At 51.5% G+C, this 12,766-nt stretch overlaps 1 protein-coding gene across 1 annotated transcript in view; it reads right to left on the reverse strand.

Moving 5' to 3' along the window:
• Positions 1 to 6,500: 6,500 nt before the first annotated feature.
• tmem178bb (transmembrane protein 178Bb) overlaps positions 6,501 to 12,766 on the reverse strand; it is a 23,080-nt gene continuing 16,814 nt past the window's right edge. Inside the window, exons 3-5 of the mRNA XM_072453372.1 lie at positions 10,221 to 10,358; positions 6,637 to 6,912; positions 6,501 to 6,556 (exon numbers count right to left, since the gene is read on the reverse strand). Coding sequence (XP_072309473.1) covers positions 6,662 to 6,912; positions 10,221 to 10,358 — 389 coding nt within the window. The 3' untranslated portion in view covers positions 6,501 to 6,556; positions 6,637 to 6,661. The remainder of the gene's footprint in view (positions 6,557 to 6,636; positions 6,913 to 10,220; positions 10,359 to 12,766) is intronic.

Consider the following 12,766-nt stretch of genomic DNA (forward strand, 5'->3'; position numbering starts at 1 on the left):
TTCAGACGAGAACAATGACACTCGGCTACAGCGTATTACCGCTGTGACGTCACTGATTTTGCAACCGCGGCTGAAGCATCGGTTACCAAGGCGGTTGCTATGGCGTTTTCTCAGCTTTGGCCGAATGAACCGTCCAGACTTCGTTGTGAAATAATGAAAGCTTTATTCCACTTATGAACAGACACAGTTCATCTTTAAAACCAGGTTCAGCCCCTTTGTCACGTTCAGATCAGATTTATCACTTTATTTATTATTATTTGTTATTTTTTCAAAATGTTTTCCCTTTTTATCCTTACGTTTTACTGCACTGGCCAATCCCAGAGCCCCTGTGGTCATTTGTCCATAAAATAGAAATTTAAAAATATAGATTTGAACTTCTCAGGAAATTATTCAGTTCATCTTGTTTTACACATTTCTGAAGAAAAACAGCGCCCTCTGCTGGACAGAAACCAGGTCTAAACCAGGTCTGAGCCAGGACTAAACCAGGACTAAACCGGGTCTAAACCAGGACTAAACCAGGACTAAACCAGGACTAAACCAGGTCTAAACCAGGACTAAACCAAGACTAAACCGGGACTAAACCAGGTCTAAACCAGGACTAAACCGGGACTAAACCAGGACTAAACCAGGTCTAAACCAGGACTAAACCAGGTCTAAACCGGGACTAAACCTGGACTAAACCGGGACTAAACCAGGACTAAACCAGGACTAAACCAGGTCTAAACCAGGACTAAACCAGGTCTAAACCAGGACTAAACCGGGACTAAACCAGGTCTAAACCAGGACTAAACCAGGACTAAACCGGGACTAAACCAGGTCTAAACCAGGACTAAACCGGGACTAAACCAGGTCTAAACCAGTTCTAAACCAGGACTAAACCGGGACTAATCCAGGTCTAAACCAGGACTAAAGGTTCTTGTGTTTTATAAATAATTTGAGCTTGTTTAACTCACTTAATGTTTTTCTGTTTTATTTGTTTCCACGGCGACACACTCTCACACAGTTTGTCTACGCTACATTAAAAAAACAGAACAAACACAAAATGTCCGCCAGCTGCGTCCACACTGAAGCCAGAAGGTCCTGGGTTCCATTCCCGTTTCTCAGTTTGGCAAAAGTGGAATGTTTTCTGAGTTTATTCCAGTTTGAGCTTCTCTTCTTTTCTCCAGTCGTATTTTAGCTGATTCTTTTTACTTTGACTCCACCACATTTGTAATAAAGACAAAGTGTTTTCCACGTCTTTTGTCCGTTTAAAGCTGTGCAGATGTTACAGACGCTCAGCTCCGCCTCCACCTCACTGACCTATCACAGACGCTCAGCTCCGCCTCCACCTCACTGACCTATCACAGACGCTCAGCTCCGCCTCCACCTCACTGACCTATCACAGACGCTCAGCTCCGCCTCCACCTCACTGACCTATCACAGACGCTCAGCTCCGCCTCCACCTCACTGACCTATCACAGACGCTCAGCTCCGCCTCCACCTCACTGACCTATCACAGACGCTCAGCTCCGCCTCCACCTCACTGACCTATCACAGACGCTCAGCTCCGCCTCCACCTCACTGACCTATCACAGACGCTCAGCTCCGCCTCCACCTCACTGACCTATCACAGACGCTCAGCTCCGCCTCCACCTCACTGACCTATCACAGACGCTCAGCTCCGCCTCCACCTCACTGACCTATCACAGACGCTCAGCTCCGCCTCCACCTCACTGACCTATCACAGACGCTCAGCTCCGCCTCCACCTCACTGACCTATCACAGACGCTCAGCTCCGCCTCCACCTCACTGACCTATCACAGACGCTCAGCTCCGCCTCCACCTCACTGACCTATCACAGACGCTCAGCTCCGCCTCCACCTCACTGACCTATCACAGACGCTCAGCTCCGCCTCCACCTCACTGACCTATCACAGACGCTCAGCTCCGCCTCCACCTCACTGACCTATCACAGACGCTCAGCTCCGCCTCCACCTCACTGACCTATCACAGACGCTCAGCTCCGCCTCCACCTCACTGACCTATCACAGACGCTCAGCTCCGCCTCCACCTCACTGACCTATCACAGACGCTCAGCTCCGCCTCCACCTCACTGACCGACACCTAATAAACTTTGACTTCCATCCATCCATCTTCTGCCGCTTTATCCGGGGCCAGGTCGCGGGGGCAGCAGTCTGAGCAGGGACTCCCAGACTTACTTCTCCCCAGACACTTCCTCTAACTCCTCCGGGGGGATCCCGAGGTGTTCCCAGGCCAGCCGAGAGACATAGTCTCTCCAGCGTGTCCTGGGTCTTCCCCGGGGCCTCTTCCTGGTGGGACATGCCTGAAACACCTCCCGAGGGAGGCGCCCAGGAGGCTCCGGAACAGATGCCCGAGCCACCTCAGCTAGAGGAGCAGCGGCTCTACTCCGAGCTCCCCCCGTGTGGCCGAGCTCCTCGGAGGAAACTCATTTCGACCGCTTGTATCTGCGATCTTGTTCTTTCGGTCATTACCCAAAGCTCATGACCATAGGTGAGGTCAGAACGTAGAGTGAGCGGTAAATCCAGAGCTTTGCCTTTCGGCTCAGCTCCTTCTTCACCACAACAGTCGATGCAGCGACTGCATCACTGCAGCCGCTGCACCGATCCAACTGTCGATCTCACGCTCCATCCTTCCCTCACTCTGAACAAGACCCCGAGATACTTGAACTCCTCCACTTGGGGCAAGGACCCCCCACCCACCTGAAGAGGGCAAGCCACCTTTCTCCGGTCCAGAACCATGGCCTCGGATTTGGAGCTGATTCTCATCCCAGACGCTTCACACTCAGCTGCTTCACCGTCCCAGTGCAGCTGCAGGTCCGGGTTTGATGGAGCCATCAGGACAACATCGTCTGCAAACAGCAGAGATGAGATCCTGTGGTCCCCAAACCGGACACCCTCCGACCCCTGACCACACCCTCCGACCCCTGACCACACCCTCCGACCCCTGACTGCGCCTAGAAATTCTGTCCATAAAAATTATGAACAGAACCGGTGACAAAGGGCAGCCCTGACGGAGTCCAACATGCACTGGGAACAGGTCTGACTTACTGCCGGCAATGAACACAGCTCCTGCTCCGGTCATACAGGGACCGGACAGCCCTGAGCAAAGGGCCCCGGACCCCGTACTCCCGGAGCACCCCCCAAAGGACACCCCGAGGGACACGGTCGAAAGCCTTCTCCAGATCCACAAAGCACATGTGGACTGGTTGGGCAAACTCCCATGAACCCTCGAGCACCCGATGGAGGGTATAGAGCTGGTCCAGTGTTCCACGACCGGGACGAAAACCACTCTGCTCCTCCTGAATCCGAGGTTCGACTATCGGTCGGATTCTCCTCTCCAGTACCTTGGAATAGACCTTATGGGAGGCTGAGGAGTGTGATTCCTCTAAACTTTGACTTGGCTTATTTATATATTTGTTTCAGAAATAAAACTGAAGTGACACATTTTGCTGCCCCCTGGAGGACAGAAGCTGCATGTTCACTGTCTTCTGTCACACCCTCAAAGACCCCTGTGGTCAGGAGGGACCAGTGGACTTACAGAGGTCACTCCCGACTGAGGCGGAGCCGTTTCAGGTTGTTAGCTGCTAATGCTAATGCTAGTGACTGATGCTAGTAAACGTTAGCTTACTGCAGACAGTTTTAAGGAGCCTCATTTCAAACAATCCGGGAGTTATATTTAATGATCAGACAAAAAGTCCGTGAAAGCTTTGAGGGCGTTTCCACTGCAGAGGGCGTGTCCCGTGCAGAGGGCGTGTCCACTGCAGAGGGCGTGTCCGGTGCAGAGGGCGTGTCCACTGCAGAGGGCGTGTCCGGTGCAGAGGGCGTGTCCACTGTAGAGGGCGTGTCCGGTGCAGAGGGCGTGTCCACTGTAGAGGGCGTGTCCGGTGCAGAGGGCGTGTCCGCTGCAGAGGGCGTGTCCCGTGCAGAGGGCGTGTCTACTGCAGAGGGCGTGTCCGGTGCAGAGGGCGTGTCCACTGCAGAGGGCGTGTCCGGTGCAGAGGGCGTGTCCACTGTAGAGGGCGTGTCCGGTGCAGAGGGCGTGTCCACTGTAGAGGGCGTGTCCGGTGCAGAGGGCGTGTCCGGTGCAGAGGGCGTGTCCGCTGCAGAGGGTGTGAGTCCGAGCCGCGGGCGGACGAAGCGCAGCGGACGAAGCGCAGCGGACGTCGCTCGCCGCACAGAACCCGGCGGAACACTTTGAGAAACCCCAGAACTCTGACCTCGTGGGCGGGTCGGTGTGAACGCAGCGCTCACGACGACCAAAAGCAAAACTCATGAGGAACGTTCAAAGTTTGTCACGAGTCCAGAAACGAGAAGACGATCTGATCCTGAGCGAGTTTTTACACCGTCTCCTCGTTTTTGTTTTTTATTCAGGCAAAACTCCAAACGTCCTTTTTCTGTTTCTGTGCTTTTCAACCAAAACGTTGGCTCCAAAAATAGTCCTCGTGATCCGGGCGCGATTCCCACAAACTCCTGGTCCTGAAGCGTCCCAGAGTCTCACAAAGTCTCTCTTCACCAAAATAATCCCTCTGTTTTTCGCTTCTTTTTCCGTCAAAACAACACGAGTCGATTATAATCTTCACTTTGAGTTTGTCCTTTTTTTCTTTTTTTCAAGATTGAAGACACCGTTTTTTATTTTCTTTTGTTTTCGAGACACAAATGTAAAGAAATGTCCAGGACGAGCCGCGGGAACTGGACAAAGTCTGGCACCGGGAGGACAACTTTTTTTATGGCAGTTTTTTTCCTACGTGTAAAATATTTTCTACCACGAAACAAACTTCACGTGTTTTTTTACTTCGTCCATAAAAACGAAGAAAAACACAAAAGAATCATTTGTCTCAAACTCTGACTTGATCTCGTGCTAAAGCTCCGTGTTTCCACTGATGCTAACGACTATGTGGAGCCTTAGCAACACAGAGCTAGCAAAGCACGTTAGCAACACAAAGCTAGCGTAGCACGTTAGCAGCAGCTGTTTCCTGTTTATGGCACTCGCTTTGTCAAGAGCTACAATCTGATATTTCCAGCTCATAAAGCGTCTGACATTAGCATTAGCATTAGCATGACATAAAGACGCCCCTCACACACACTAGCTTTAGCCACGCCCCTCACACACACTAGCTTTAGCCACGCCCCTCACACACTAGCTTTAGCCACGCCCCTCACACACTAGCTTTAGCCACGCCCCTCACACACACTAGCTTTAGCCACGCCCCTCACACACACTAGCTTTACCCACGCCCCTCACACACTAGCATTAGCCACGCCCCTCACACACTAGCTTTAGCCACGCCCCTCACACACACTAGCTTTAGCCACGCCCCTCACACACACTAGCTTTAGCCACGCCCCTCACACACTAGCTTTAGCCACGCCCCTCACACACTAGCTTTAGCCACGCCCCTCACACACACTAGCTTTAGCCACGCCCCTCACACACACTAGCTTTACCCACGCCCCTCACACACTAGCATTAGCCACGCCCCTCACACACTAGCTTTAGCCACGCCCCTCACACACACTAGCTTTAGCCACGCCCCTCACACTCACAAGCTTTAGCCACGCCCCTCACACACTAGCTTTAGCCACGCCCCTCACACACACTAGCTTTAGCCACGCTCCTCACACACACTAGCTTTAGCCACGCCCCTTACACACACTAGCTTTAGCCACGCCCCTCACACACACTAGCTTTAGCCACGCCCCTCACACACACTAGCTTTAGCCACGCCCCTCACACACACTAGCTTTAGCCACGACCCTCACACACACTAGCTTTAGCCACGCCCCTAACACACACTAGCTTTAGCCACGCCCCTCACACACACTAGCTTTAGCCACGCCCCTAACACACACTAGCTTTAGCCACGCCCCTCACACACTGGAATTACTAAACGTCTCTTTGTGACTCGCTCAGATCGACCTCAGGAGTAAAAAGTTTAATTCAGTCACGTTTTTGTTTAATTTTTGTCGTTTTGAGTTGTGTTTTTTGTTGCCTTTAGTTGTGCTTTTGTCACTTTGTGTCGCTTTAAGACTATTTTAGCTGCATTTCTGTCACTAATAGTTGTGTTATTTGTCATGTTAGGTCATGTTATTGTTGCATTTTAGAAGCTTTAAGGCTCTTTTAGTCAGACTTTTGAGGCTTTAAGGTGCTTTTAGTTGCATTTCTGTTGCGTTAGGTCAAGTTTTTGACTCTTTTTGACTAAAATTCCTGACTATAACTCTCACATAAACGTGGAATTACGAGACGCCTTATTGAGAATCGCGCAAATCGGCCTCAAGATGAATCCAGAAACAGTTTAGATTTGATGTATGAAGAAAACAAGAGTTATGTTTGTGATGTGAGGAAACACAGGCCGACATGGACCTTTAGTCCAAACCTTTCTTCCTCTGGCTCTTTTGTCACCTTCAATCCACACATTTTGTTCCAAACTTTTTAAAAGTCCAAACTTTGTCCAGTTCTTGATGCTCCTGGTCTTTTTGAACGGATGAACCGTGACTTCAGAGTTCCTTCTCAGTTCTAGTTGTATATTTTGTCTTTAGTTCTCCAGTGGACCGTCCCGTTCTCCAGTGGACCGTCCCGTTCTCCAGTGGACCGTCCCGTTCTCCAGTGGACCGTCCCGTTCTCTAGCGGACCGTCCCGTTCTCTAGCAGACCGTCCCGTTCTCGTGCCTGGACTTGGGGCAGGTGGAGCGGGGCACGGGCTGCACGGACGGGGCTAAGGTGCAGAAGAATCCGGAGATCAGGGTGAGACCCAGGCCGCCCCAGGCCGAGAACATGGACCAGCCGTAGCCGTGGCCGATGTCGTCCGGGAGACTGTAGAGGTAACGAGGGAAACGGGACAGCTCGAAGTTGATGCCCGCCACACACGTGCAGAGCGAGATGATGCAGAAGGTCCCTATGGACAGAGGGGGAGGAGTTAGATGAAGAGACATGGACACAGAAGAGAAATGGGTCAGAAAGTTTGACAAAAACACATGATACCCCCTGTTACCCTATGTGTTACCTCCTATGTTACCCCCATGTAGACCCTATGTTACCCTTCATGTAGACCCTATGTTACCCTTAGTATTGACCCTATGGTACCCCCTATGTTACCCCCAATGTTGACCCTATGTTACCCGCCATGTTACCCCCTATGTTACCCCCCCATGCTACCCCGATGTTACCCCCTATGTTACTCCCTATTTTGACCCCATGTTACCTTCCATCTTACACCCTATGTTACCCCCCATGTTACTCCTATGTTACTCCCATGTTACCCTCCATGTTACCCCTTATGTTACCCCCCATGCTACCCCCCCATGTTACCCCTATGTTACGCCCTATGTTACCCCCATGTTACTCCCTATATTACCCACCATGCCACCCCCCATGTTACCCCCTATGTTACCCCCATGTTACTCCCTATTTTGACCCCATGTTACCCTCCATGTTACGCCTTATGTTACCCCCATGTTACCCCATATTACCCCCATGTTACCCACATGTTACCCACATGTTACCTTCATGTTACCCACATGTTACCCACATATTACCCAAATGTTACCCACATGTTACCCCATGTTACCCACATGTTACCCCCATGTTACCCCCATGTTACCCACATGTTACCCCCACGTTACCCCCATGTTACCCACATGTTACCCACATGTTACCCCCATGTTACCCACATGTTACCCACATGTTACCCCCCATGTTACCCACATGTTACCCACATGTTACCCCCATGTTACCCACATGTTACCCACATGTTACCCCCCATGTTACCCATATGTTACCCCACATGTTACCCCCATGTTACCCACATGTTACCACCCATGTTACCCACATGTTACCCACATGTTACCCACATGTTACCCCCATGTTACCCACATGTTACCCACCCATGTTACCCAAATGTTACCCACATGTTACCCCCATGTTACCCACCCATGTTACCACCCCATGTTACCCACATGTTACCCACCCATGTTACCCCCCCATGTTACCTACATGTTACCCACAAGTTACCCTATGTGTTACCTCCTATGTTACCCCCATGTAGACCCTATGTTACCCTTCATGTATACCCTATGTTACCCTTAGTATTGACCCTATGGTACCCCCTATGTTACCCCCAATGTTGACCCTATGTTACCCCCCATGTTACCCCCTATGTTACCCCCCATGCTACCCCAATGTTACCCCTTATGTTACTCCCTATTTTGACCCCATGTTACCTTCCATCTTACACCCTATGTTACCCCCCATGTTACTCCTATGTTACTCCCATGTTACCCTCCATGTTACCCCTTATGTTACCCCCCATGCTACCCCCCCATGTTACCCCCTATGTTACGCCCTATGTTACCCCCATGTTATCCCCTATATTACCCACCATGCCACCCCCCATGTTACCCCCTATGTTACCCCCATGCTACTCCCTATTTTGACCCCATGTTACCCTCCATATTACGCCTTATGTTACCCCCATGTTACCCACATGTTACCCCATATTACCCCCATGTTACCCCCATGTTACCCACATGTTACCCCACATGTTACCCACATGTTACCCCCATGTTACCCCCATGTTACCCACATGTTACCCCACATGTTACTCCCATGTTACCCCCATGTTACACCACATGTTACACCACATGTTACACCACATGTTACCCCCATGTTACCCCCATGTTACCCCCATGTTACACCACATGTTACACCACATGTTACCCACATGTTACCCCCATGTTACCACCATGTTACCCCCATGTTACCCCCATGTTACCCTCATGTTACCCCCATGTTACCCACATGTTACCCCACATGTTACCCCACATGTTACCCCCCTGTTACCCACATGTTACACCACATGTTACCCACATGTTACCCACATGTTACCCCCATGTTAACACCATGTTACCCCCATGTTACCCCCATGTTACACCACATGTTACCCACATGTTACCCACATGTTAACACCATGTTACCCCCATGTTACACCACATGTTACCCCCATGTTACCCACATGTTACCTCCATGTTACCCATATGTTACCCACATGTTACCCCCATGTTACCTCCATGTTACCCACATGTTAACACCATGTTACCCCCATGTTACCCCCATGTTACACCACATGTTACCCCACATGTTACCCACATGTTACCCACATGTTACCCCACATGTTACCCCCATGTTACACCACATGTTACCCATATGTTACCCACATGTTACCCCCATGTTACCTCCATGTTACCCACATGTTAACACCATGTTACCCCCATGTTACCCCACATGTTACCCACATGTCACCCACATGTCACCCCCATGTTACCCCCATGTTACCCTCATGTTACCCCCATGTTACCCACATGTTACCCCACATGTTACCCCCCTGTTACCCACATGTTACACCACATGTTACCCACATGTTACCCACATGTTACCCCCATGTTACCCACATGTTAACACCATGTTACCCCCATGTTACCCCCATGTTACACCACATGTTACCCACATGTTACCCACATGTTAACACCATGTTACCCCCATGTTACACCACATGTTACCCACATGTTACCTCCATGTTACCCATATGTTACCCACATGTTACCCCCATGTTACCTCCATGTTACCCACATGTTAACACCATGTTACCCCCATGTTACCCCCATGTTACACCACATGTTACCCCACATGTTACCCACATGTTACCCACATGTTACCCCACATGTTACCCCCATGTTACCCACATGTTACACCACATGTTACCCATATGTTACCCACATGTTACCCCCATGTTACCTCCATGTTACCCACATGTTAACACCATGTTACCCCCATGTTACCCCCATGTTACCCACATGTTACCCACATGTTACCCACATGTTACCCCACATGTTACCCCCATGTTACCCCCATGTTACCCACATGTTACACCACATGTTACACCACATGTTACCCACATGTTACCCACATGTTACCCATATGTTACCCATATGTTACACCACATGTTAACACCATTTTACCCCCATGTTACCCCCATGTTACACCACTTGTTACCCCCATGTTACCCCCATGTTACCCCCATGTTACCCCACATGTTACCCACATGTTACCCATATGTTACCCACATGTTAAACCATCGCTCGACAAAATAAAGGTGTTTCATGGTATTATTGGTCGAACCGTAACTGTTTTGATGGGACACAAACAAACCTCCCATCAGGAACAGGAGTCCGGCCACGTACTGCATGAGGCCCCTGTCCCAGCAGCACCCGAGGGCCCCCACCACCCACCCAAACAGGATGATCGCCACGGCCATGCCCATGAAGCCCGCCGTCATCCTGCGCAGGTCTGCAACAGAGAGACACGTTTGTCAGAAGGAAAGAGAACGCTCACCGTCCCAGAACGAGACAGAGGTCACCAGGGGTCAGCGCCGGGTCAGGGCCTGTCAATCATCCAGAAGAACAGTATCAACATTTATTTGACCGGTTTGAACAAGTGGACAAATGTTCTGTTGTTCTCGGCCTTTAAACCTGATCTCGTGCCTTTAGTTTGGCTCCTCGTGTTTCAGAACTAAATCTCTGGATCGCTGCAGTTTCCAACGGGACTAACTGAGTTTTAACGCCATCTAGTGGCTGCAGAGAGAAATACACGTTTCAACCGACGCAGCAGACGTCCTTCTGACGTTTAACAGAACGAGTCTGAGATCAGAATCACGATCAGACTGAGGTTTATTGCCATTTGTCGATAAAACTAAATTCACAGACACAGGAACTTGTCCCGGTGCAGCACAAACAACAAAACATTAAACAATTGAATACTGAACGGCATGAAATGTGCATAATAAAATATAAAGTATAAAGTTATGTAGTATTGCAATAGGAAGTGACAGTGACTGAAGGTGCTTAAAGGTCCCATGACATGCAAAATGGACTTTTCAGAGCTTTTAACCTTCTTACATTGCTATTTGTGCTTCATATATGTCCAGAGTGTTTTTTTGATTGATTCCCGCAGTGTTTAGCTATAGTACAGACTATCTCCTTTCCTCCAATCTCCAAACTGACGGGCGGTGGGGCAAGACCGCGTCATAAGGGCAAGCACGTGTCACCATCCCCCCTCTCCACATGCATGATATGGCACCTTTAAGAAGTCCAACAGCAGAGGGAGAGAAACTGTTCTTGTGGCGGGAGGTTCTGGACCTTAGCCTCCTGCCTGAGGGGAGTGGCCTCCTGCCTGAGGGGAGTGGCCTCATGGCTGAGGGGAGTGGCCTCATGGCTGAGGGGAGTGGCTTCCTGCCTGAGGGGAGTGGCCTCCTGCCTGAGGGGAGTGGCCTCATGGCTGAGGGGAGTGGCTTCCTGCCTGAGGGGAGTGGCCTCATGCCTGAGGGGAGTGGCCTCCTGCCTGAGGGGAGTGGCCTCATGCCTGAGGGGAGTGGCCTCCTGCCTGAGGGGAGTGGCCTCCTGCCTGAGGGGAGGGGCCTCATGCCTGAGGGGAGTGGCTTCCTGCCTGAGGGGAGTGGCCTCCTGCAGAGATGGAAGTCTGCAGCCGATCACCTTCTCAGCAGAGGGCGCTGTAGTCTCTGTTTGTCCCTGGCTGTGAATCCAGTGTACCACATGGTGATGGAGGAGGTGATGGAGGAGGCGATGGAGGAGGTGATGGTGGAGGTGATGGAGGAGGTGATGGAGGAGGTGATGGAGAAGGTGATGGAGGAGGTGATGGAGGAGGCGATGGAGGAGGCGATGGAGGAGGTGAGGATGAACTCAATGATGCTCGTGTAGAACTGCTCCATCATCAGATTGTCTTTCTTCAGCTGCTGCAGGAAGTTCTTCTGCTGGTTCTTCTTGATGAGGAGCTGATGGTGGCTCCTCCCACTTGAGGTCCTGGTGACGGTGGCTCCTCCCACTTGAGGTCCTGGTGATGGTGGCTCCTCCCACTTGAGGTCCTGGTGACGGTGGCTCCTCCCACTTGAGGTCCTGGTGACGGTGGCTCCTCCCACTTGAGGTCCTGGTGATGGTGGCTCCTCCCACTTGAGGTCCTAGTGATGGTGGCTCCTCCCACTTGAGGAGGTGGTGTTGATGCGGAGCAGGAGGTGGTGTAAATGCGGAGCAGGAGGTGGTGTTGATGCAGAGCAGGAGGTGGTGTAGATGCGGAGCAGGAGGTGGTGTAGATGCGGAGCAGGAGGTGGTGTTGATGCGGAGCAGGAGGTGGTGTTGATGCGGAGCAGGAGGTGGTGTAGATGTGGAGCAGGAGGTGGTGTAGATGCGGAGCAGGAGGTGGTGTTGATGCGGAGCAGGAGGTGGTGTTGATGCGGAGCAGGAGGTGGTGTAGATGCGGAGCAGGAGGTGGTGTTGATGCAGAGCAGGAGGTGGTGTAGATGCGGAGCAGGAGGTGGTGTAGATGCGGAGCAGGAGGTGGTGTTGATGCAGAGCAGGAGGTGGTGTAGATGCAGAGCAGGAGGTGGTGTAAATGCGGAGCAGGAGGTGGTGTTGATGCGGAGCAGGAGGTGGTGTTGATGCGGAGCAGGAGGTGGTGTAGATGTGGAGCAGGAGGTGGTGTTGATGCGGAGCAGGAGGTGGTGTAGATGCGGAGCAGGAGGTGGTGTAGATGCGGAGCAGGAGGTGGTGTAGATGCGGAGCAGGAGGTGGTGTTGATGCGGAGCAGGAGGTGGTGTTGATGCGGAGCAGGAGGTGGTGTAGATGCAGAGCAGGAGGTGGTGTAGATGCAGAGCAGGAGGTGGTGTAGGTTCCTGGGGGCCGGGG

The sequence above is a fragment of the Eucyclogobius newberryi genome, unplaced genomic scaffold (genome assembly GCF_026437365.1).
Source record: "Eucyclogobius newberryi isolate DKJ021-1_F unplaced genomic scaffold, fEucNew1.0.hap1 SCAF_2, whole genome shotgun sequence".
Lineage (NCBI taxonomy): Eukaryota > Metazoa > Chordata > Actinopteri > Gobiiformes > Gobiidae > Eucyclogobius > Eucyclogobius newberryi.